The sequence below is a fragment of the Lepisosteus oculatus genome, chromosome 19 (assembly GCF_040954835.1).
Source record: "Lepisosteus oculatus isolate fLepOcu1 chromosome 19, fLepOcu1.hap2, whole genome shotgun sequence".
Classification (NCBI taxonomy): Eukaryota; Metazoa; Chordata; class Actinopteri; order Semionotiformes; family Lepisosteidae; genus Lepisosteus; species Lepisosteus oculatus.
In genome coordinates, this window is record NC_090714.1 from 1,997,609 (window position 1) to 2,023,840 (window position 26,232).

General features: G+C 37.3%; 2 protein-coding genes across 9 annotated transcripts in view; one reads left to right on the forward strand and one right to left on the reverse strand.

Annotated features, from left to right (window-relative positions):
* The window catches only part of snx8a (sorting nexin 8a), a 21,942-nt gene extending 17,188 nt beyond the window's left edge, over window positions 1-4,754 (reverse strand). The window contains exons 1-2 of one of the 4 annotated variants that reach the window (XM_015359776.2): window positions 4,681-4,754; window positions 1,632-1,759 (exon numbers count right to left, since the gene is read on the reverse strand). In XM_015359776.2, the coding sequence (XP_015215262.1) occupies window positions 1,632-1,759; window positions 4,681-4,717 (165 nt within the window). In that variant the 5' untranslated portion in view covers window positions 4,718-4,754. Of the gene's footprint in view, window positions 1-1,631; window positions 1,760-4,680 lie in introns of those variants that run through there. The other 3 variants (XM_015359777.2, XM_069180677.1, XM_069180678.1) reach the window with 3 other exon arrangements.
* On the forward strand, window positions 4,091-25,634 carry iqce (IQ motif containing E). Of its 5 annotated transcripts, none has more exons than XM_015359762.2 (23): window positions 4,091-4,168; window positions 6,148-6,195; window positions 6,436-6,481; window positions 6,819-6,959; window positions 7,307-7,441; window positions 7,569-7,639; window positions 8,423-8,536; window positions 8,904-8,954; window positions 9,308-9,378; window positions 9,640-9,712; window positions 9,969-10,018; window positions 10,102-10,259; window positions 17,651-17,706; window positions 17,831-18,051; window positions 19,163-19,261; window positions 19,553-19,652; window positions 21,086-21,271; window positions 21,820-21,867; window positions 22,228-22,335; window positions 22,723-22,844; window positions 23,191-23,294; window positions 23,827-23,964; window positions 24,494-25,634. In XM_015359762.2, the coding sequence occupies exons 3-23, from the start codon at window positions 6,442-6,444 to the stop codon at window positions 24,604-24,606; spliced, it is 2,199 nt and encodes a 732-aa protein (XP_015215248.1). In that variant the 5' UTR covers window positions 4,091-4,168; window positions 6,148-6,195; window positions 6,436-6,441; the 3' UTR covers window positions 24,607-25,634. The 5 variants fall into 5 exon arrangements, with proteins under 5 accessions (XP_015215248.1, XP_015215244.1, XP_015215246.1 ...); XM_015359758.2 differs by lacking the exon at window positions 4,091-4,168 and adding an exon at window positions 5,253-5,900; XM_015359760.2 differs by lacking the exon at window positions 4,091-4,168 and adding an exon at window positions 5,253-5,900 and having other exon boundaries at window positions 24,497-25,634.
* Window positions 25,635-26,232: the final 598 nt, after the last annotated feature.

Consider the following 26,232-nt stretch of genomic DNA (forward strand, 5'->3'; position numbering starts at 1 on the left):
GATTAAAGACAAAACAAGAAAGAACAGGAGGGGAAGAAATTTCTAAACATATGACTATAAGCGGGGTGCAGAGGTCAGCATCGCTGTCTCGCAGTGCCGGGGCCCTGGCCGCACGGAGTCCGTATGTTCTCCCTGTGTTTCTGTGGGTTTGCTCTGGGCTCTCCCATTCCCTCCCACAGTCTAAAGACATGCTGGTGGGTTAATTGGCTTCTGGGGAAACTGCCCCTGGTGTGTGTGTGTGCGTGTCTGTACACCCATCCAGGGTGTCTCCTGTCTTGTGCCCACTGCTTGCTGGGAGAGGCTCAGGCTTCCCTGTACTGGATGAAGAGGTCAGGAAATGGATGGATGGATTACTAGAAATAAGCAATATTACTGTAATACACAACTAACCACAAACGTACCCTCAAGATTACTAAAATAGGGCACACTAAGAAATGTTTTTATTGAAAAAAGCATAGTGAATGGGAGCCCATTACACCCATGTTACTCTTGTAATGAAGGTGTCCCGAGGCTTTCCAATTTCCAAGATAATTGAGTTTTCTATCTTATGTTTTTTTATTGTTTTATATTAACATACAAAGGTAATCAGAGTTGCCAGGCATCTTAATACCTCAAGTATCGCACATATGAATAAGTATAAAGTCTGTTATGCATCATTCTTTGTGTCTTTACAGAGGGTATAATGTGTGAAGCCATTCTCATTAGGTCTTAGACCAAGATAATTTTGACATCACACTGTAAAGGTTCAGCTTCTGTTATGTTTAAGCACTAAGTGTTGTGTGTATTTAATCTATTTAACTTATGCTATCCCCCATCCCTAATAGATAGAAATGACATGACACATCTGAAGAAGGCTCAACAGCTGAAATGTTGTGTGCACACTTTACTCTGCCTATCCAATTATTTTACTAAGACTCCCAGTTAGTTTTCCTCAAAGATAAGACTAGTCTTCGATTTAGAGCAGTTATGTATACTGTAAAATAGAAGCCATTTTTTAAAAATATTTTCTTTTAAGTTCTTAAACACTACAGCAATGTTTGTTTAGTTTGAGATGTTTGTTGTGGAGATGTATACATCTTATTTAAAAACAGGCTTTCCTGTGCTATAATCCAGATCTTTGCTATCTAAGCAATACCTCAGCTGAAATAAAGGTCAGAGAAACTGGACTGAAGCAAAACTCACAGAACAGATTGTTTTTTTACCCACTGTGGGAGGAGCTGACGACAAAGTGTACCAATGACGAATCCAAAAAAAACAATTACAGTCTCCGATGCACAAGCAAAGACAGTCTCCTCAATAAGATCTCAAATTCCTACTGCATTCTTATCCAGTCATGGGGCAACAAAAACAAAGTCCTTTGTGGCATTCTTCAAAACGCATGTTTTACTTATTAATGCTACAATCAGCATGTGTTCCAGTACATTTCCCGCACTGAACATTTTTGGGACTTACCATTGCGAATCCCTTTTCCCTAGTTTCTACCACCACACGTGTGCAGAGACTAAGCACCGTGTCATGCAAGACAACTTTCTATCAGTTAGAGTGTGGCCCACTGATACCTCAATAGAAAGCTCTTTTACTTCAACCACTCTCTCGCATCTATAGCTCTGTAACAGGCGCATTCTCCTTACCTGGTTCTGTACAGCACAGGGAAGATCTGTCTTGCTCAACAGCCTTTGAAAAACATCTCCTTGCACTCGTTCATCTTTCTTACTGCATAGTGCTTCATAAACTTCTCTGTAATACGGGGGAACTGAACCTGGATAATCAAAACGAACAGGTCGTTTTGTTAAAAAAAAAGATACTGTAATTTATAACTGGAGCACGGTTATGACTGAACTTCTCTTTATTTTGACAATAAATCTCACAGTTGATTATTATACAAAACATGAGGTTAAGATTGCCAATTCTGCGACTCACTGAGCTACAGAATTACATACATATTTGAGAAATACAAGGGATTACTTTCCCTGCCCTAACCAAGTTTGAATATGCCTAAACGTATACCTAAATAGACACATGCAAAGTATGGTGCACAGAGTATATCAAATATTAAAAATTACAGGAGGAGTTTGCAGACAGTCAGCATGTTATACAGTATGTGCCTTCAGAGGGAATTTCCAACTGACAGTGACTTTTCTTTGGGGCTTTTGATTCAGCTCCTGGTATAGTTTGTAACACTTCCCCACACGTGTGAAAGCCTATAACAGAACAGTAAACTGCTCCAACAGGAACTTAAATCATCCGTGAAAGGAAAACACTGTATAAAGTTCAAATTACCAATAATTGCACCAAATTTGGATCTGTGTCACAATTCCTGTTTTTTCCCCCCACAATCAGATCATCACACAAATCAGGAGAGAAAAGCTAAACTGAGCTCCTTATTCAGAGACATTGCGTTTTTGTGAATGAGAATTTATTTTATTAAAACGGCTTATTTATCCAAAAAGCATTAAGCAAGCACAATGCAAACAAAGGACTACAAGCAGTAGGAGATATACTGTAGCTTTATGGTTCCATACATGTTATCTCTCCATGATAGACTCAGACAACATCAGCATGACACCCTCATTCACTTTTAGTTGCTCACTATTAGCAAAATAGTTTGTTTTGCTTTATCATCACTTTAAATCAAGCATTTTGCATGAAATGGAAAATGTGATATGCATTGCTGTGACACTGTGGTGAAGACATCCAGCTAGTTAGCTGCACAAACACAATAGCGTTACTTACGGCTATCCTCACAAGTTAAAGGAAAGGCCAGCTGTACACTAGATCACTATGGAAACCCCAGTGTCAGTTTGTCTAGTCACCTCTTAACAGAGCTGCAGAATTACTCAACTTGACTCTTTAACAGAACTAGGCTGCTACAAAACACCTTCCAAGCAATTTAAAAGGCAATATCCTCTTTATAACAATTGCCTCTACATTAGCTGACAATGTGTCAATCTTGTGATGCCAAAAAATGAAACGCAAACATTACAACTTGAAAAGACTGAAAGGAAAGTTAATGATTTTTAGTCAAGACAAGATTAAGTCTTGCCTAACCATGCTACTCATTCATCAAGCACAATAAACAAAGAATTTAACAACAGAAGACTTTGTCATGTTTGCAGTCCTATCACAAACGTCAAAGTACAGTAATAAAGAAACCAGATGCTTTCATTATATAGGAACTTTTACAGGACAAAGGCTAACCTATGATTGTTTCAGTTCAAATAAACTGTGATTTTGTGCATCTCACTCTCGTTTTAACCAGATGAACCAAAAAAATATAAACATGAGGCCACTGTAGCTTATCTTCAGAAGTTAACTTTTAGTGCTGTAACTGCGAAGGTGTCTCTCCTGTCAGACAATCGTTGGGTCACTACATACTGTAGCTACACATCCACGGAAAATTCCACCCAAAATTGCTCCCAGCTTGTATCAACTACTATAGTGCAAAGGCAATGTGATTAAATATAACTTTAACCTATCTTTAAAAAATAAGTCACTAAGATATTATTGACTAGCTTTAAAATAATAAAAAGGTCAAGGGACTGCAAGCATAACACTAGAAGAGCCACAAAAATGCCCTTTTCAGAGGCTGTCAGGAAAGACGGAGCACACAAACGGTTTGCACGCTGATGAAGAAACATTAACCACACTTCATGTGGAGCTTGGTCTAAAGTATTACGGTACATACAGTGCCCCCCAGGTTTATTCAAACCCCCAGTGAATTACAAATAAAAAACGTCACTTTCGTATTTCCAGAAATTATGCATCTTGCTTTAAAGAGATCTACAAGCTGCGATCTTAATAGCTGTGCACTGAGAAAAATTATATCTGTCACAATTAAAGTCCATAAACCACTAGGGTCGTATTTATTCACACCCCTAGAGTAAGTATTAATTACTATTGAGCAGTCGGTGTAAATTCTCCTCTGGCACAGACTACACTAAAAAGACGCCTTCGGTATTGTGCCACGAGTAACTGGCTCAGTATCTGCTGAGGGCGGATATCCGACTGATCCTTCACAGCCTTTGGTTTCAGTTTATGAACTTTTTGCATTTTAACAATAGATGTGCAATTGGACATCTACATAAGGACACGAGGATGGAGCTATCGTTGACTTAACACAAGCTGTCACGGCCACGGAACGCAAACAAGATCGGCACATTCTCAAGAGGTGAGACCGTCCAGCAGGCAACAAAACAAGACACTTTTACTGACATGATCCGCATACTCCAATACTATCAGCCTCACCTCGAATGAGATGCAAGCGTTTGGACAAAAAAAAAGGCTTTCTTTGTGCCTGGCACATTATCTGGACAAAACTTAAGAATCATAAAATTGCCCTACTTTCAGGTTTGTTTTAAACAACACACCGCCACTACATTATAAAATCCCCGGGAGAAAACTGTTGGTCATCTCCCTTACTGATGTCCTCTCGGCCTCGCAATCAATTTCTCTCTTTGTCGTATAAGACACCTAATGGAAAACATCAAATCCGCCTGCCAAAAATCACAAGAAAACTAGTAACAGCAGCAAGCCGAACTGCAAGGAAGTACACACTGACGATTTTACAATAACACATTTCAATGACTTTCTTCGCATTGAGTACGTGTATAGCGCAACACGTACTGTATAATGAATAAAAAGTTGACTTTTTGCTGAGGCATGAAGAGTTTTTTTGGTTACCTTCACTGATGTCGCCTTCCATAGTTCTGACAGTCATGTGAGCTTCAGCTCCTCTCCATGTGACTTCCTGAAGAAAAAAAATAGAATTTATTATTTAACTTTAAGGAGTGGCCAACTAGAACTTACCCTTAGTGAAAAATACCCGTAAGGAAATTCCCTCCTAGAGTTGGGAAGAAACTTTGTCGTATTTGATGTCCTAGAACACCAAAAGAGCTAAAGATCCTATTATATTCTTTTGGGAATTGCACATATATTTTGCATGTGTATTTATTATTTTTGGATTGTATGTGTATACCACATTTTATTAACCTCGTGTGTGAAGGCAAGACAGAATTCGAAGTTTATAGGAGAGCATACAAGCAATGAACCTTACTTTCAAATGTAAAGAGTTATTCTATTTCGCAGTTTCTCACCCTTTTGTCTTAAAATGTAGTATTCAGTAAAAACAAAGATTAAATTAATTTAATGTTGTTGAAATGTGGCATCTGAGCCCAGAAACAATACGAGTAAGTTTCTGGTAGTCCCACAGAGCATAATGTGTTTTTGGTTGCCATAGACGACTCTAATGATGCCCAAACCAGACAAAGGGAACAACTGAAGTTATCAGCAAAGAATAAATACCGTATAATAACGAATTCCAGTTGATTTGCAATTTGATACTTTATGTCTGGAAATATGAAAATATTCGACTTAGATCTTTAGCTTGTTGTTGGGGGAAAATCGAAATACTTTAATTAAAAAAACAAGCTTTCTCAAAATTAGTTGTAGTACATATCAATAAGTCCATTAAAATGTATGCAATTAAGTAAAACCGGGGAGACCAGATAATGCATTATTGTCTTAAGAATTCAGAAGTAACTTTTCAGATTGATACAGAGGAATAACTGTTAATGTTGTAGAGTTACAATGATGATTATCTGTATTGTAAAGTCTAGTTTTGAGGACTGGGTTCGGTGAATGCCACATTAAGAGTAACTATACGGAAGAAATTGTATTTTAAAACGTGGGATAGTATTTTGCACATAACTTACAATCGATGAGTAACAATAGATTTGATCGTTTTGATATTTTGAACAGCGCATAGGTTTTAAGATACATTTACAGTACAGTACATTTACAGTACAGTACAAGTATTCAGGAATGAAATTGAGAAACTAAGAATAAGAAAAATGTCAGTCGAAGCTAGTGAATTTTTGACTGATGAGGAGTTGGAAGATCTGGTAAGGAGATTAATATTGTTCTGTTACAAGCATGCTTTATGTTACGATTAAACAATTTCTTTTTCAAATAAAGTAGTTTTACCGATACTGCATATTAAAAGCATTAGCAGGGTGGCGAGCAAATCGATTTCGTTGTTCACGTGTAACACTTAAACACTGTCACTTAAACTATTAACGTGTAGTTGAGTCAGCACTGTCCTGACATTGGTTGTATTACTAGCTGACGTTTTCTTGTGCTTTTTGACAGGGGGAAGATGGAATTTCCATCGCTACCTACGCCTCTGGTTCAGAAAAGGTATTTCTTACTGATGCATATCTGTAAAACAGAAATAGCCCTTGACGAGCTTTCACGTTATTAACATTTTGTCTAAAGGAAATAAATGCATTAAATATTTTATTCACATCTGAGGGCTTCATTCTTTAAACATGAATGTTTTTTTTTTCTGGAATGTGATATTAATGTATTTTTTTCTGGACGGACTTTTACTTTTTTACTGACAACCTTGTCTCATATAATTCGTGTGTCTTTATTCAGAGAACAATGAAAAAGAAGACATCGAGTAAGCCACCTCCATCTCCCAGTAAGAGACATGTATTTCAGATGTTATTAGTAGAAAACGGTCAGTTATCACCTGAAATGTTTTGTTTTTTACATTCCTCACATTTAAGATATGTATGTGCCTTAAAACTGCTTGAAAATATGTAATTATAATTTAATTAAAGTTAAAGAAAAGGCCATCTACATTAACAACAATTTTAAAAATCTGCTTGGATTTTACTAATCTGTAAACTGTTAAAGGAAGATTTCCAATTGCAGATGTGAAAACAACTGAATTTTTTTAAAAATAATTTCACAAGGTATGCTGGATGCAATTCAAGTTGTAAATTCTGATTTTTATATCACTTTTTTATTTTTAGAATCGCCATACTTCTCCAGCACCAGCCTGCGCCCCAAAAAAGCAGCAGTTTGGCGGTCATTGAAAGGGACGGGTACAATGCACCTTGAAAACCCTTCAGCTCGAGTACCCAGGGAGTTTTGGCTGGCATCTGTTAAGACTGGTGTGTATGAAAAGATTTTAAGGTACAATTGTAATCTAAGTGAATTTGCAGTCTGAAAATAAAACAGTATTATTTTATCATGGAATCTGAATTATATAGGTAATTCTTAGAGTATATTTGACAATTTGACCTTGATTGCTCTCCTTCTTTGATGGTGATGTGGCCAGTCTGCTTGTTTTGTTCTGTTGTTCCGGTACTGGCAGCAGCTACACGAGATATGTGTATGCAATAGGATAGGTCCCTCGGTTACTGTTCTGTTGTAAAATATCCGAGCTGTTTTTGTTCTATAATGTCACCAGTATTTGTAGAGAATGTGGCTAGTATGTGTGATCGTGGACTGCTCCCAGCAGGTCTGTCACAGCCCCTAAAAGGAGACTTCGATGCAACACTCACAAGGCATTCTTCCTCCTCAAACACCCCAGAGTACCTGAAAGAAGCTCTCGGCATGAAGAAGCCGAAGCACGCACGCTCTTCCACCAACGGTAAACAGCCACCTTTCATAACATCTACAGGTCAACTGCAATGGAAATGGTTGACTTTCTTTATTTCTCGTTTGACCTTAGTCTGACATTCAGGGATGCAGCTGGAAACTTTCACTTCTGTTTTCAGGATATGTTCCAGGGACCCCAGACTTCAGAGAGAAAGAAGATATGTATGATGAGATCATTGAACTTAAAAAGGTAAGTACTCAGATGAACGTGGTTAGTTGTGGAGTATCATCTTTAAAGGCGACGTCAGTGACAGGATGAATATGTTTTGGAATCAAATGTGTTTTTTAATGATCTCATAAAGGATGAGGTTGTTGAAGATAACTTTTTATTTGTTGAATTGCTTTCTATGCTGTCTTTGATAACATTAATAAGACTGTCAGTGTCAATATTAGTGTAATAATTGTCACCGTATAATAGATACAGTGAAAAACATTTTTCTTACTTGGCTTAACATGCATGCAAATTCATTGCCAGCTAACTTACATTCTATACCTTTTCCTCATATTAATCTTCCTTTCTGTAATTCAAATTTAATCAGTACACAGAAAAAAATGACAAATTTCAATGCATTGAGATAATGCTCACACTTTTCATAATATATCACACTAACACTCATTTCACACAAAACAATAACAAAAACAACAAATTCTGTGAATCATCTGTGACTGCACTTTTTATTTTTATTCTGTATTAAAATTAATTTATTGAAGTAGTACAGTACTGTAAAAGCAGTTCTCCGTTGGTATCTTGCATTAATTACAGATTTGTGTTGCAAAGATTAAACACTACAGAATCACTTGTGCAGTTATTGTTATGTTCATGCGCAAACAAAAAAAATATATGTTTAAACAGATTGCTAGGTTTAAAGTGGACCTTTCAGACTAATAAAAACGCTACACCCAGTTCATCCCATCCATATCCTAATACATATACAAACATATAAAACAAATCTTTATATCTCCTTTTCACTAGACGTTACAGGCTCAGAAGTCCGAGACTGATATAATGAAAACGAAATTGCGCAGATTAGAGGAAGAAAACGGCAAAAAGGAAAAGCAGATCGAGCAACTCCTTGACCCCACCAAGGTAAAATAAGAGCAGTGTGCTATACTAATAATGTCAGTAGTGGAGTCAAAATTGTAGAGCCACTGTCTCTTAATAGATCATGCACTTAGAAAGTGTTGGACCTTTCTTGTGTAACCCATGAGGACGAACTGTGAATGATGAAAAGTTAGTATATATTTCATAAATCAACTGCAGTGGCCTGGGCTCCTATCTCGCCTCGCGCCCCTTCCTTGCTGTGTCCGGCTCCCCCCACGACCCTGTACTGGATGACGTGGTTAGGAAATGGATTGATGGATGGGATAAATGAATCAGCGTGTTAAAGTAATTCATTATAAATGTGTTGTTGTTTTTTATGATGTTACCAAATTCATTTGTTTCTCATTTGCAGGGGTCTGAATATACCAGGCTTCTGGTTGACAAAAAGAATGACGCAAGTGCAGTAAGTGAATTGTTTCTTAGCTGCAGCGAAACTGTTAAATTAATCACAGTTTTTCTGCTAACGACAGACTTTTCTAGTGACGCTTAACTTCACTCAGTGCTCCATTAATTTGCTCTTATCCAAAGTTCATCTTGCGGCGTCCAGCCACAGCGCTCGCGGTTAAGGAAGAACTGGATTAATCAATGTGGGTTTTTCAGCATGCATTGTGCTGTTTTATTTAGATTTTGAAGGATTAAAAAAAGGTTAGGAAAGGGCATTTAAAGAAGAAAGCTAATTATTTAATGAACTAATCTAGGCAAGAACCTGGAATAAACTTTGCATGGTGGTTTAATTAGATTACTTTTCTTCCTCAGATAATGAATGGACTAAAACAGAAAATTCTTAAACTGGAACAGCAGTGCAGAGAGAAGGATAATGCCTTAAAGTATGTATCTTTTTTTTTAAATGTTTTTGTGCATATTGTAAAAAGTGTGGCAGGCACCAGGTTATTTTCCATAATATTTTCAGTAGAAATGATAAACTGGAGATATTACCTACAAAAATGTACATTAAACTCTTATTTAGCCAAATTGCTTTGAATTGACCACATTTTGCCACATCAGTTCCATTAAGCTCAATTCACTGCAAAGTATAGTCTACATTATTTTGTTCTAAAAATAACATTTTTGTTTTTATTCTAATATAGTAAACTTCAAAACGATTTAAAGACAACAAATATTGAAGAAATGAAGATAGCAATGGAGACATACTATGATGAGGTGCGTTTTTAAAGCATAAGTAATCACTTCCTGAAGCAGAAGCTATGTTTTAAAAAAAATTAAATAACCCTGTCAATGGTTTGTGCACACAATTCTGAATTTATAAATTCCAGTTGAAACCGCAGATATTTTCATGCGATCTGGTGATACCCCAATATTGTGTATTAGATGTAATCTCAAGTAAGGGGTTGAAGTAATCAACATAACTGATGTCCATTTATTTTTAAATTGTAACAATCCGTTATTTTTTCTTCAGGTACAGAGATTAAGGATTTTACTAGCCAATACAGAAGCTGCAGAGAGCAGGTATTAATTAATTATTTCCCATTTCGTACACCCATTCATTAAAAAAGACTCCTGCCTTACCAGTATATCTGGCTGTATAACAGGGCTGAGAAAAAAGAATCCCAGAAACAACAGAAGGCACTTAATTCAACCGTCCTGAGACTGTCGAAGAACATCAAACAGCTTCAAGAAGAGAATAAATCTCTGAAGCAGGATCTCGAAAGAGCTATGGACAACCCCTCTGTTTCTAGTACTGCCAGAGGTATGTTTGAATGACAAAATTAAGAGTGTTTACCCATTAAAACAGGTTTTCTTAAAACTCTTCATCTGACAGTTTTGGCATCCAGTTATAAAGTGTTGCAATATAGAATACAAACAGCCCAAAGTCTCTCTGAATATTAAAAATGCAGATAGGATCAAATTATCACTAGTCCTACAGCTGCTTTAGGACCCAGAATCCAGCAGTGAATGTAAAAAATGTATATATAGTACAGTATTGCTAACCCTAACCCTAGCTGGGGTTTCAACAGAGCATTTCTGTTATCTGTCTCTGAAGCCCTCCAGTCATCTGATTTTCTAAAAATTGCAGATAGGATCAAATTATCACTTGTCCTACAGCTGCTTTAGGACCCAGAATCCAGCAGTGAATGTAAAAAATGTATATATAGTACAGTATTGCTAACCCTAACCCTAGCTGGGGTTTCAACAGAGCATTTCTGCTATCTGTCTCTGAAGCCCTCCAGTCATCTTATTTACTAAAAATTGCAGATAGGATCAAATTATCACTTGTCCTAAAACTGCTTTGGGACCCAGAATCCAGCAGTGAATGTAAGAAATGTATACGTAGTACGGTAAAGCTAACCCTAACCCTAGCTGGGGTTTCAACAGAGCATTTCTGCTATCTGTCTCTGAAACTCTCCAGTCATCTGATCTACTTAAAATTGCAGATAGAAGTAGATTATCATTTGCCCTAAAGCTGCCTTGGGCCCCAGAATCCAGCAGTGAATGTAAAAAATGTATCTGTAGTACGGTAAAGCTAACCCTAACCCTAGCTTGGGTTTCAGCTGAGCTTTTCTGCTATCTGTCTCTGAAGCCCTCCAGTCATCTGATTTACTAAAAATTGCAGATAGGATCAAATTATCACTTGTCCTAAAACTGCTTTGGGACCCGGAATCCAGCAGTGAATGTAAGAAATGTATACGTAGTACGGTAAAGCTAACCCTAACCCTAGCTGGGGTTTCAACAGAGCATTTCTGCTATCTGTCTCTGAAACTCTCCAGTCATCTGATTTTCTAAAAATTGCAGATAGGATCAAATTATCACTTGTCCTAAAGCTGCCTTGGGCCCCAGAATCCAGCAGTGAATGTAAAAAATGTATCTGTAGTACGGTAAAGCTAACCCTAACCCTAGCTGGGGTTTCAAATGAGCATTTCTGCTATCTGTCTCTGAAACAATCCAGTCATCTGATTTTCTAAAAATTGCAGATAGGATCAAATTATCACTTGTCCTAAAGCTGCCTTGGGCCCCAGAATCCAGCAGTGAATGTAAAAAATGTATCTGTAGTACGGTAAAGCTAACCCTAACCCTAGCTGGGGTTTCAAATGAGCATTTCTGCTATCTGTCTCTGAAACAATCCAGTCATCTGATTTTCTAAAAATTGCAGATAGGATCAAATTATCACTTGTCCTAAAGCTGCCTTGGGCCCCAGAATCCAGCAGTGAATGTAAAAAATGTATATGTAGTACTGTAATGCTGACCCTTACCCTAGCTGGGGTTTCAACAGAGCATTTCTGCTATCTGTCTCTGAAGCCCTCCAGTCATCTGATCTACTTAAAATTGCAGGTAGGATCAAATTATCACTTGTCCTAAAACTGCTTTGGGACCCAGAATCCAGCAGTGAATGTAAGAAATGTATACGTAGTACTGTAATGCTAACCCTAACCCTAGCTGGTGTTTCAAATGAGCATTTCTGCTATCTGTCTCTGAAGCCCTCCAGTCATCTGATCTACTTAAAATTGCAGATAGAAGTAGATTATCATTTGCCCTAAAGCTGCCTTTGGTCCCAGAATCCATCAGTGAATGTAAAAAATGTATACGTAGTACTGTAAACCTAACCCTAACCCTAGCTGGGGTTTCAACAGAGCATTTCTGCTATCTGTCTCTGAAGCCCTCCAGTCATCTGATTTTCTAAAAATTGCAGATAGGATCAAATTATCACTTGTCCTTAAACTGCTTTGGGACCCAGAATCCAGTAGTAAATGTAAAAAATGTATATGTAGTACGGTAAAGCTAACCCTAACCCTAGCTGGGGTTTCAGCTGAGCATTTCTGCTATCTGCCTCTGTAGCCCTCCAGTCATCTGATTTACTAAAAATTGCAGATAGAAGTAGATTATCATTTGCCCTGAAGCTGCCTTGGGCCCCAGAATCCATCAGTGAATGTAAAAAATGTATCTGTAGTACGGTAAACCTAACCCTAACCCTAGCTTGGGTTTCAGCTGAGCTTTTCTGCTATCTGTCTCTGAAGCCCTCCAGTCATCTGATTTACTAAAAATTGCAGATAGGATCAAATTATCACTTGTCCTAAAGCTGCCTTGGGCCCCAGAATCCAGCAGTGAATGTAAAAAATGTATATGTAGTACTGTAATGCTGACCCTTACCCTAGCTGGGGTTTCAGCTGAGCATTTCTGCTATCTGTCTCTGTAGCCCTCCAGTCATCTGATTTACTAAAAATTGCAGATAGGATCAAATTATCACTTGTCCTAAAACTGCTTTGGGACCCGGAATCCAGCAGTGAATGTAAGAAATGTATACGTAGTACGGTAAACCTAACCCTAACCCTAGCTGGGGTTTCAAATGAGCATTTCTGCTATCTGTCTCTGAAGCCCTCCAGTCATCTGATCTACTTAAAATTGCAGATAGAAGTAGATTATCATTTGCCCTAAAGTTGCCTTGGGCCCCAGAATCCAGCAGTGAATGTAAAAAATGTATACGTAGTACTCTACTGCTAACCCTAACCCTAGCTGGGGTTTCAACAGAGCATTTCTGCTATCTGTCTCTGAAGCCCTCCAGTCATCTGATTTTCTAAAAATTGCAGATAGGATCAAATTATCACTTGTCCTTAAACTGCTTTGGGACCCAGAATCCAGTAGTAAATGTAAAAAATGTATATGTAGTACGGTAAAGCTAACCCTAACCCTAGCTGGGGTTTCATCTGAGCATTTCTGCTATCTGCCTCTGTAGCCCTCCAGTCATCTGATTTACTAAAAATTGCAGATAGAAGTAGATTATCATTTGCCCTGAAGCTGCCTTGGGCCCCAGAATCCAGCAGTGAATGTAAAAAATGTATACGTAGTACTGTAATGCTTACCCTAACCCTAGCTGGGGTTTCAAGAGAGCATTTCTGTTATCTGTCTCTGAAGCCCTCCAGTCATCTGATTTTCTAAAAATTGCAGATAGGATCAAATTATCACTTGTCCTAAAGTTGCCTTGGGCCCCAGAATCCAGCAGTGAATGTAAAAAATGTATACGTAGTACTCTACTGCTAACCCTAACCCTAGCTGGGGTTTCAACAGAGCATTTCTGCTATCTGTCTCTGAAGCCCTCCATTCATCTTATTTACTAAAAATTGCAGATAGGATCGATTTATCACTTGTCCTAAAGCTGCCTTGGGCCCCAGAATCCAGCAGTGAATGTAAGAAATGTATATGTAGTACGGTAAAGCTAACCCTAACCCTAGCTGGTGTTTCAAATGAGCATTTCTGCTATCTGTCTCTGAAACTCTCCAGTCATCTGATTTTCTAAAAATTGCAGATAGGATCAAATTGTCACTTGTCCTAAAACTGCTTAGGGACCCAGAATCCAGCAGTGAATGTAAGAAATGTATACGTAGTACGGTAAAGCTAACCCTAACCCTAGCTGGGGTTTCAACAGAGCATTTCTGCTATCTGTCTCTGAAGCCCTCCAGTCATCTGATCTACTTAAAATTGCAGATAGAAGTAGATTATCATTTGCCCTAAAGCTGCCTTTGGTCCCAGAATCCATCAGTGAATGTAAAAAATGTATACGTAGTACTGTAAACCTAACCCTAACCCTAGCTGGGGTTTCAACAGAGCATTTCTGCTATCTGTCTCTGAAGCCCTCCAGTCATCTGATTTTCTAAAAATTGCAGATAGGATCAAATTATCACTTGTCCTTAAACTGCTTTGGGACCCAGAATCCAGTAGTAAATGTAAAAAATGTATATGTAGTACGGTAAAGCTAACCCTAACCCTAGCTGGGGTTTCAGCTGAGCATTTCTGCTATCTGCCTCTGTAGCCCTCCAGTCATCTGATTTACTAAAAATTGCAGATAGAAGTAGATTATCATTTGCCCTGAAGCTGCCTTGGGCCCCAGAATCCATCAGTGAATGTAAAAAATGTATCTGTAGTACGGTAAACCTAACCCTAACCCTAGCTTGGGTTTCAGCTGAGCTTTTCTGCTATCTGTCTCTGAAGCCCTCCAGTCATCTGATTTACTAAAAATTGCAGATAGGATCAAATTATCACTTGTCCTAAAACTGCTTTGGGACCCGGAATCCAGCAGTGAATGTAAGAAATGTATACGTAGTACGGTAAAGCTAACCCTAACCCTAGCTGGGGTTTCAACAGAGCATTTCTGCTATCTGTCTCTGAAGCCCTCCAGTCATCTGATTTTCTAAAAATTGCAGATAGGATCAAATTATCACTTGTCCTAAAGCTGCCTTGGGCCCCAGAATCCAGCAGTGAATGTAAAAAATGTATCTGTAGTACGGTAAACCTAACCCTAACCCTAGCTGGGGTTTCAGCTGAGCTTTTCTGCTATCTGTCTCTGAAGCCCTCCAGTCATCTGATTTTCTAAAAATTGCAGATAGGATCAAATTATCACTTGTCCTAAAGCTGCCTTGGGCCCCAGAATCCAGCAGTGAATGTAAAAAATGTATCTGTAGTACGGTAAAGCTAACCCTAACCCTAGCTGGGATTTCAACAGAGCATTTCTGCTATCTGTCTCTGAAGCCCTCCAGTCATCTGATTTACTAAAAATTGCAGATAGGATCAAATTATCACTTGTCCTAAAACTGCTTTGGGACCCGGAATCCAGCAGTGAATGTAAGAAATGCATATGTAGTACGGTAAACCTAACCCTAACCCTAGCTGGGGTTTCAAATGAGCATTTCTGCTATCTGCCTCTGAAGCCCTCCAGTCATCTGATCTACTTAAAATTGCAGATAGAAGTAGATTATCATTTGCCCTAAAGCTGCCTTTGGTCCCAGAATCCATCAGTGAATGTAAAAAATGTATACGTAGTACTGTAAACCTAACCCTAACCCTAGCTGGGGTTTCAACAGAGCATTTCTGCTATCTGTCTCTGAAGCCCTCCAGTCATCTGATTTTCTAAAAATTGCAGATAGGATCAAATTATCACTTGTCCTTAAACTGCTTTGGGACCCAGAATCCAGTAGTAAATGTAAAAAATGTATATGTAGTACGGTAAAGCTAACCCTACCCCTAGCTGGGGATTCAGTTGAGCATTTCTGCTATCTGTCTCTGTAGCCCTCCAGTCATCTGATCTACTTAAAATTGCAGATAGAAGTAGATAATCATTTGCCCTAAAGCTGCCTTGGGCCCCAGAATCCAGCAGTGAATGTAAAAAATGTATCTGTAGTACGGTAAAGCTAACCCTAACCCTAGCTGGGGTTTCAACAGAGCATTTCTGCTATCTGTCTCTGAAGCCCTCCAGTCATCTGATTTTCTAAAAATTGCAGGTAGGATCAAATTATCACTTGTCCTAATACTGCTTTGGGACCCAGAATCCAGCAGTGAATGTAAGAAATGCATATGTAGTACGGTAAAGCTAACCCTAACCCTAGCTGGTTTTTCAAATGAGCATTTCTGCTATCTGTCTCTGAAGCCCTCCAGTCATCTGATCTACTTAAAATTGCAGATAGAAGTAGATTATCATTTGCCCTAAAGCTGCCTTTGGTCCCAGAATCCAGTAGTAAATGTAAAAAATGTATATGTAGTACGGTAAAGCTAACCCTAACCCTAGCTGGGGTTTCAGCTGAGCATTTCTGCTATCTGTCTCTGAAGCCCTCCATTCATCTTATTTACTAAAAACTGCAGATAGGATCAAATTATCACTTGTCCTAAAACTGCTTTGGGACCCGGAATCCAGCAGTGAATGTAAGAAATGTATCTGTAGTACGGTAAAGCTAACCCTAACCCTAGCTGGGGTTTCAGCTGAGCATTTCTGCTATCTGCCTCTGTAGCCCTCCAGTCATCTGATTTACTAAAAATTGCAGATAGAAGTAGATTATCATTTGCCCTGAAGCTGCCTTGGGCCCCAGAATCCAGCAGTGAATGTAAAAAATGTATCTGTAGTACGGTAAAGCTAACCCTAACCCTAGCTGGGGTTTCAAGAGAGCATTTCTGTTATCTGTCTCTGAAGCCCTCCAGTCATCTGATTTTCTAAAAATTGCAGATAGGATCAAATTATCACTTGTCCTAAAGCTGCCTTGGGCCCCAGAATCCAGCAGTGAATGTAAAAAATGTATCTGTAGTACGGTAAACCTAACCCTAACCCTAGCTTGGGTTTCAGCTGAGCTTTTCTGCTATCTGTCTCTGAAGCCCTCCAGTCATCTGATTTACTAAAAATTGCAGATAGGATCAAATTATCACTTGTCCTAAAGCTGCTTTGGGACCCAGAATCCAGCAGTGAATGTAAGAAATGTATACGTAGTACGGTAAAGCTAACCCTAACCCTAGCTGGGGTTTCAGTTGAGCATTTCTGCTATCTGTCTCTGAAACTCTCCAGTCATCTGATTTACTTAAAATTGCAGGTAGGAGTAGATTATCATTTGCCCTAAAGCTGCCTTTGGTCCCAGAATCCATCAGTGAATGTAAAAAATGTATACGTAGTACTGTAAACCTAACCCTAACCCTAGCTGGGGTTTCAACAGAGCATTTCTGCTATCTGTCTCTGAAACTCTCCAGTCATCTGATTTTCTAAAAATTGAAGATAGGATCAAATTATCACTTGTCCTTAAACTGCCTTGGGCCCCAGAATCCAGCAGTGAATGTAAAAAATGTATCTGCAATCTGTCTCTAAAGCCCTCCAGCCATCAGATTTGAAATGTTCCTCAATCCAAAAAATATTTGTCTTAAACAATCAAAAATGTTGAGAAAACCTCTTGGAAAGTCATCTTCTTCAATAATCTGCCTTCTTTAGGCAATCGTTGAAACAGGTGAACGATGCTGAAAAGATGGATTTTAATCAGGGTGCATTTTAGGCCAGTGTAGGGTTAATTTGCTTTTTATTTCTTCTTCTATAGTGGTTTCAAAAACCACCCTTCCTCAGTTCTTTTAAGGTTTTTTTGGTTGATGACCTGTATAAGCTAAACGATTTAAGGAAATACATTTACACATCTTTCACATGTACATTATAACCTTTTATAACATTTATTTTAATGTAAGGTCACAATTTTGTCAGTGGGTCTTATCAGTATCATATCTGACTTTAATTAACTGAAATTAGTTAGCATTATAAATAAAGTCCAGTTATTAAATCATATTTGATATTTTCTCTACTCAGTTTTTTTTACGTGTGACCTTAATGTGTGACTGAAAAATTCCTTTCAGGTTACAGTGACTGGAGCAAACAGAGGCTCATAAGACGCATGTCTGAGCTCGAAAAGGTGAGTGTTCCCTTGAGTAATAGAGAAATGAACTTTAAAAGCTGAAAAATATAGCTGAGACACAGTAGTGTGACTATTAATAGTCGCTAACTTTACATTCAATTTTTCCATTTATGTTTTTAAGAAAGCTGAAGAATCGGGATCAAATACTCCCCAAGTGGAAGTGGACAGCGCAAGGGCCACTCATGTTAGCACAGTGGCAACCAGTTCTGATATAGCCACTCAAAGTGTTACCGAGACTCCCAAAGGATCAGATTTCCAGCAGGAATGTATTCGTCTCCGTGGGCTTGTCAAGAAAATGAGGGAGGAGCGTGCTGATCTACAAGAGCAGTTAACTGAGAAGATGTAAGCCATTTATTAAAGATTCAGGTCTTGATTAAACTTAGCAAACCGGGAGGCCCCAAATTGTCAGTGAATCCACTGTGTTGTGGAGATTGCTGGTTGAAGTCTGAGCTGTGTGATGACTGTGACAGTTGGTGGCCACAGTTTGCACAGTTGAGCTCAGTGGATTCACAGTTTACTAGTGTCTTTCATTAGTGAGCCAATGAGCTGGGATTAGTTTCTAACCTGACACCTTAGCTCTTCTGTCGATGTTGTGGGTCTAACAGTGTGAAAAAAAGGGAATTCACATTTCAGATGAAGATGGTACGTTGTCTTCCTCTCTCCCCTGCTATTTAGAGAGGTGTGGTGGTCAGTTGAATTATCCAGAAGTTGTATATTTAAAATTGAGGGACATTCAAATGTACTTGGTGATTCCAAATAAAAAAAACACTTAACCCAGCTATTTCACTAGCAGTTTTTTGTACTGGGGTGCTGAATTTCTTTGAGGCACATGCGTATGATAGCGTCTTCTTTGTAAACAGAAAAGATTTGAAAGCTTCTTACCTGTAATGATGGTACAGAAATATGCCAGTTTAAAAGCCTGTTATTAGCACACAATCTCTCTCAAGAGTGAAACAGTGGAACAATGGAAGTAGAAGTCCACAGCCTTAGAATGTTGATTTAATCATCTCAGGTTTAGTTTTTTATTTATTGAAGTTGCATAAACAGTATTAAATAGAAATGTATGAATACATCTGGTGTCTATTGCAAAACGTTATAAGTCATCTATACAATGTATAAATAAGAATTGTTGAGGGACTGCATATAGTATGACCTCCCAATAAAATATAGCTAATTATTTTCTAAAAGTATTTTAGCAAGCTGGAACATAACATAAAAGCACAGGGCACAAGATGTGATGCCATTTTTAAAACAAAATCTTGATTTAACCAGTTAAATCACTTCAAAGTAAGTTCTAATTTCCAGGTACATCTTGGGCATATCCAATGACACAGTAAAGCATTTATATCAGTAGTTTGAGTGAAGTCCCGTGTCGAGGGGTTTGAACTCACAAATTCTCAGGGTAATCACTGTGTTGTGCCACGATGCTTTCATAAATATTTTCTAATTTCAGTGCTAAGATAAAACTACTGGAAAGTGAGAAGCTGGAAGTGATAAAGGATGCTGAGAGGCTGAAGGCAGTTGAAAAGGAGAATGCATGTCAAGAACTCAAGTACTTTCTGGTTTTCTTCATTCACATGCTTTGAACAATGAATATTTATTTCCATTTAACATTCTAAATAACGTTATTTATAAATAACTTTGTTAATATAATAACTCTGTTATTTATAAAACAGCAGTTACCTTTTTTCCATGTCTTGTATTATTAAACTTGCACAAAACGAGTATACATGGTAGGATGTTTTCCAACAAACAAATATTGTATATATTTATATTTATATAATTAAATAGATGATTGAGGTTTTTTTTTAATAATCAACTCTAACACCTTCCTTTACGTCAGAGAACAGATGGAAAGACTCAAAGAAAAAATAAAAAAGTTGGAATCAGAACTAGAGGATGAGAGACATTTTAAAGAAGAGTCTGTAAAATCAACTAAACAGGTAAAATGAAAAATATTTTTTTTTTTATTTGGGAGAATCCTGACAAATTAAATGCATGAAAAAGGTTAAAATTATGTTATATCGTACTCTTCTGGTTTTCAACGTGAGCGCAGGATGGATTTCCTATTGTCAGCTTTTGGATTTTATGTAGCTGATATCGGTCATCTATAAAAAGTAAACAGTTCAAATAAATGTTTACGTGATACGAGCATGATCGGTTAGTGCAGTGTTACACTGTTATATAAAACATGAGTCTTCAACACTGGTCCTGGAGGGGACAACTTCTGTTAGTCCTGAAGTACACTACCTGTTTTCTAAAGAGTATGAATACTTTGATCACTAAGAAGGTGATTCTTCAGTTAACATAAGCATGAATGCAAACAGGTTCTTCCATTCCTGCTTATTCTGTTCTGTTCCAGATGATCTCTAAATTACTTAATTTAACAAATCACCTGTTTAACAGGGTTGAGGCTCCTCAGAAGCAGGGTTGGAGAACCCTGATATATTATTTTATGCAACATTTTCAGAAAAACTGAGAAATAGTGTTATAGGTTATAGAGGCAGTACAGTAATTTCTTTTTTTATTCTCTTTGCTTTTTCTTTTTTCACAGAAATGCATTGGGGGTATAGATGTTAGATGGGTCATTATTTTTCAACTAAAGCAGTGTCCTAGGAATCATAGTCGTCATTGTTGTATTGTTTAAATGGTTATCATTCAGTCTTTTGGCAGCTTTCCAGGTAGTTTTCTACCCAGAACTATTTGATAACAGGCTGTGACAAAAGCTGTTTAACTCAGATTCAAGCTTTTTGCTGATGCCATTTATCTGCTTATATTGAAAAGCATATTGACTCAACTATGTTCTTTTTTAAACTTTTAGGAATTATTTCAGAGCACCATATTATAGTGTATAATATTAACTTCATCATTACAACCCTTGTAATTAGTGTATAATATGAAGTTACATCATTTGTATGTATTAAACCATCAATAGTTTCTACAGATTCTGTGATTTAATTAGTCTGACAGGTACTATTTTTTCTGTTAGTTCCTTTCTTCAGTAGGTTTTTTCTTTTCTGTATTTTAACTCTCAGCTTTTATAAATGTGTGAATTAGTACAATTTTCTAAATATATAACTACATTGTTACTAGATTTGTAGGAAGACATTCATATGTATTTTATATTTTTATGCCAGTATGGGCTTTATTTCCATTACACTGTGTCTGGCTTGAACATTGATCTTATCTAAAAAATGTTTTTGGCTGAGACCAGAGTTGGAAAGCAAATGAAAAGGTTTCAACTATCTACCATAAAGAGGCTGGCCACAATCCACTGTTCTACTCATCGTGCTTTGAAAGCATCCCTTTGAAACCCTTGAATCCTCAGTACTTCTAAACTGTAACACAATGGTTAACTGGCTCTGCCTTTTTCCAGGGTCAGAGAAGGGAGCCCTTCAACAAGGAATTTGGAAGTCAGTCCCGTGTCAACCCTGAAAAGGATCCAGAAAACACTTTGTTCCTCTCTCCATCCAACCAAGTGCATCGACATCAAAAAAGAGATGAAAAACAGGAAGAGGCAGCGAGAACCATTCAGAAACATTGGCACAGTTATAAAAATAGGGTAAAGTTTATTCCATTTCCAAAAACAAGCAAGGATTTAGCTGCTGATGTGTAGAACATATTTGTGATAATTTTGGCATACCCCAAAGGTTATAAAGTGAACATTTTCATGTACTGTAAGTAGACAACCGTGGCAGATGAACTCTTAGAGCAACTTTGTATGCAAATATTAACTTTTTTGCTTCATAAGATAGTAAGAAGTATTGGGTATTGGAGTAATTGGATATTTCCCAAACATTTTTTTGTTCTGGCAGTTTCTTGAAAATTAAACAGTGTTAACTTGCCTGAACAGTTCCTCACTACAGCAGCACTTTGTTTAAAGCAGTGACATCTGTTTCCAATCCTGAATGAATTTCATCAGATTTCTTATGAGTGACAATGTGAATATTTTTAGGAGGCGGAATTTTAACACTTTATTGACTTTATCCATGCATTTCATCATTTTGAAAACTAAGATTAAATCCTGTAGTCTCTGTTGTTGGAAGTTAGTAATATCAGTTATTTTACACCGTTTGTACATTACATTCACAACTCTTCTTTTTTTGGCAGAATGGAAGCAAAAGTGAAGATGCAAGCACAGATAATATTTCAGATCAGGTAAGTATTTTCCTACATGTAATATTTTTGTTATATATAGATATGTAGATATATTTACAATATGTCAGACTCACAGAAGTAAATGTTATTGATATTATGCAAGCAATTGCTAGCAAAATTGCTCAATCATACTTTGCTTTAAAGATGATGAATCGAATACCTGGCTGGTGCTTTTACCAGGGTTTAAAAAGATTAAGTTGTATCATGGTGCTTTTTTAGCACTGCTATCATATTTTAGTGCTTCACATGAAAGCTAGACCTTAGAGATGGATTCTTTCAGAATCTATGAGATAGCAGAGTTTATTTTACTATTTTTTTGTAGCAGTATTTCAGATTTTAACTTATGAGATTTAATTGTAGGCTGCAATTTTGATTCAGTCAGTGCTAAGAGGACACCTGAACAGGGAAAAACAATTAGCGGATCTGAAAGCTGCACAGATCAACAAACCACTCAGCTTTGAAAACAAGGTAATATACAAAATGTGTTATTCAAGCTTTTCAATTTTTGACTTTGGATTTCAGATATTTCCAGTTCCAATGACATACATATTACTTACTGTTTTAAATTATAATTCTTTAGCCATTTCTGTTGTCCTTCTAATTATAAAGTACAGTAAAACCGTCCTGCCACTAGATGGCTAATGAGTCCAATTCAGATTTTTTAATTAAACCAGCTATCATAAATAGGAGACCACATGTTCCAGAGCATCATAGCTTTAAATCCCATTAAGATGTTGATCATTTTGGATCATTGTGTTTAGCAAGAGGATGTTGCCAAACAATTGTGGCTGTGGTTTATGCTGTGCAAGATGCTCTGGCAGTTAAGTATGTTATCGTGGTTTTACGTTCTTTCAGAGCCCACATGTGAACAAGAAAATGAGCTCTCACAGCCTGGATAATGGTGATGAGCAGGCCGTGATATTACTGCAGTCAGCCTTCAGAGGTCACCTGGCACGCTGTGGACAACTCGACAGCAGGTGACTGACTAGAATTCACATCATTTTATTGCTGCACAGAATTAACACTCAGCAACCCTTGTAATTAGTGTGTCCACATTTAATTGTTTTATTACATAAAGAAATGTGCATTCGTTTCACCTACTGCTTAAATGCAGTGAAAGGTTAATATGCTACCTCTATGAGTAATCATTGTGTGAAATTATTCACTGTCATATAAATAATTAGTTTATGTAATCCTTCGGGGTTCAGATTTGTGTTTTTTTAGCCAGTGCATAAATCAGCTGTTGGTTTGGTTTTTACCCACAGCAGTCTGTGTTTTATTATTATTAGTTTCAGTACTGTAGGTTTTTATGTTTTTGTGTAGTTTGCTTTCTGAGAGAGGGACACTGAGTTCGACTCTTAGAAGCACAGGACCCGTTCCAGCACCGAGGAGGAAACCCTTTGTCCTTAAAAACCTAGCAGCTCAGGGTAATCTTCTTTTGGAGTCTCATTTTAATTCCTGTATATTTGCAGTGCAGTGTATGTACATTGTGGCGAAACGTCAGTAAGATTGTGTGTTTTAACTTAGACATGACATCATCCTAATGGTAGGCAAAACTAATTAACACACAAAAAATCTACTTTGTCATTATTGGAATAAAATTCAGCCAGCGTTCAATGTTTGTGTGAAAAAGTAAGTTGTTGAGTAGCTAGACACCCTCTTTAGCAACAATAACTTGACTTAAACTGTAGAAGCTCTCTAATTATTTTTAATAATTTTAATTATTAGAAAAGTCAAAAGCACAATGGATTATTTTTATTCTGTGTAATAAATACTCCTAGGTGGAAATTCAATTCCATTATTATACAGCAACTGATGTTACTCTTTTAGGGCTTCTTCTGTTGTTTTTTATTTCACCCTGAAAGCAACAGCTTGAGAGGGAGATTGGTGCAGAACTACCTAAAAATGCAGATCTGAGAGGTGAGGGGAGGAAACTGACTGCTTCTCGTTGTGTGCCAGGTTTGGAACCTGCCGCATGCAGTGATGATGAAGAGGCGAAGGAAGGCCTTGGAGAAGTCAATGGAGAAGGCCGTGGTGAAAGATGGAAAGCCAAAGAGTCAGAGGAGCCTAGCCCTCCTATTAAAAGACTCTCCTTAGGTAAGAACTGTTATTACAGAGAGTTAGATTCTTACATTCTTTGAGGTCTTGCATCCATAAATATATATTACACAGTACAAATGTAATCTATGTAACGTATTATTTATTTATATCTGTCAGGGAACTAGCAAGAAAACCCCTTAGTTCAAAAATACTAGTCAAAACATTTCCAGTTCTTTCCTCCAGAAACATACAGTAAAGCAAGTCTGTAGGACTTACTTAGCAGTTTAAAATGTACAAGAAAAACTGTACATTTTACAGTTTTTTTTACATTGTAACTGCTTACCATATTCAGTACTCACTCATTAATTTACATTTAATATATATTGTCTACTAAACTGTTCCTATTTAGTTACAGCATATTTCTAAAAGTGCTTTACTCTAATTCATTTTAAAATGCTGAGCTTAGCTTGCCACTACTATAATTTGTAAGAAGTAATGAAGAATTAAATGCACCATGAATAAAGAATATTTTTATTAATTATCAAAGAAGGTACAGTAGTTTAAAACAGTTGTATTTTTTATCTAGCAGGAAAATTAAATCAACATCTGACTGCTGCTGCTCCTGCACAGACTTCAAAGGGTGGCGATTCAGATGACTCTGATGACATCATTGTTTCCCCATCACGGCCAATGAGATGATGAAGCTCTTGCTTTATAGATGTGATTCAGTCATATGGTTCAGTGAACTGAGTGCAATATGTATTTGCAAACTGCAAGCATCCTGGTTACAAAATCTTTTTTCACATCTCTCCCTTTTCTCCATTAAGAAAAACAAATCTGATAAGATTACAGAGATAGGAAAACCCTTTAATTGATAAAATATGATAAATGACATTTTCCAAATAGTCGTGTTAGGTTTGTATTAAATATTAATGCTATAAATCTATAAATGTAAGCATTGGTATATCGTTAGTATACAGTATGTATTACTGTATGTCCTTTTGAGCTAAGACAGCCTAGTTTGTGAGTCATACAGTCATCTCCTGTCTTTAATCTTAATGAATAGACAGTTTTTGTTTTCAAAAAAGCTTGTTCTGACCAAAATCAAGTGCCTGAACTCATTTGACAAACTTTATTGATGAAACTTTATATAAAAAAATTTTACATTTTCTATAATGTGTGAAAAGTGTATCCTGTACTATACACTGTATATATATATATTACTTCACAAGTCACCCTTGTGGCCATGGTTAACCTTTTTGATATACAATTACTCAAATGTGAAAACATTTATTATTGTTTGTGGGAATTTTGTAGTATGCACTTGTACTCACTCATAGCACCATAAATTAAACTACATGGTGTCAGAGAGAGTTCTATTATTATCTAAAATAATGTTTCTCAGCAGACACACAAAAGTGTGACCCATAAGCTTTACGCTTACATTTGTCTCTGATGTGATAATGAAACTAAATTGATCATTGAATTTGATGTTAATTGTCGATAAGTTGTTCAAAGGCATTTTATTTTAAAAAAAGTGTCGCCAGGAATATCTATAAGGCCGATGTCCCTAAGACAAATCTTAATTGTTTCAATCAGTAACTGTGTACATCTGATCTGCAATATGCTTTGTGCCTTAAAGTGTATTTAAGAAAGAAAATTGTATTTTAGTATGGTGATATTTTAAAGATTTATTTTTGTTTATTATTAAACATAAATTGAATGACTCTGTGTTTTTGCTTATTTTAATATAATGCATTCAACATTGATTTTGGATCAACAGAAAATGATGGCGGGCAGGCTGTGGCAGAAAGGGTCCCGTGGCTCGTGGGCCCAGAGCTGACTTGTCGGGGTGCTTGTACAGGTCCTCTGCGTTGTCTCTGTCCTCTGAGGGAGGAGAGTGATGTGGGGTTCGATCTCCGGGGTGCTGGGCGAGAGGGTCCCTCTTGTGAAGGCCCCCTTCAGCGTGCCGGTCCAACAGTGCCCACAGCCACTCAATCCAGCTCAAACACCACCATGAAGCACCATTAGGCCAAGCACATTTTTTTTATTCTAGAATTAAAATGGTTTCATTTAATTACTACATTGTTTTAATCCTCTCCAGTTTTCCCGTCTGTGAGAGGAAAGGTGAATTTGCAGAGGGTTTTTCGCTTTGTCCTAAGGTGCTAAGAATTAGCACTGGGTTGCATTGCCTGTTTAGAAATATCATGGCACCTAACACATCTGGATTATGCACAACCGCCGCATGACTAGTGACGAGACGAAGATTAGGCACATACAGTACAAAATGTTGCAAGTCTTTGAAAATGTGTCATTAAAAAAAAA

What these genes read in the sequence shown, in the direction of transcription:
- iqce (XM_015359758.2), top strand. Translation starts at nt 5,850, where the DNA reads ATGTCAGTCGAAGCTAGTGAATTTTTGACTGATGAGGAGTTGGAAGAT. An exon ending in GAGAAGGATAATGCCTTAAA is followed by an intron (nt 9,379 to 9,639) that starts GTATGTATCTTT and finishes ATTCTAATATAG; the next exon opens with TAAACTTCAAAACGATTTAA. An exon ending in TGTTTCTAGTACTGCCAGAG is followed by an intron (nt 10,260 to 17,650) that starts GTATGTTTGAAT and finishes AATTCCTTTCAG; the next exon opens with GTTACAGTGACTGGAGCAAA.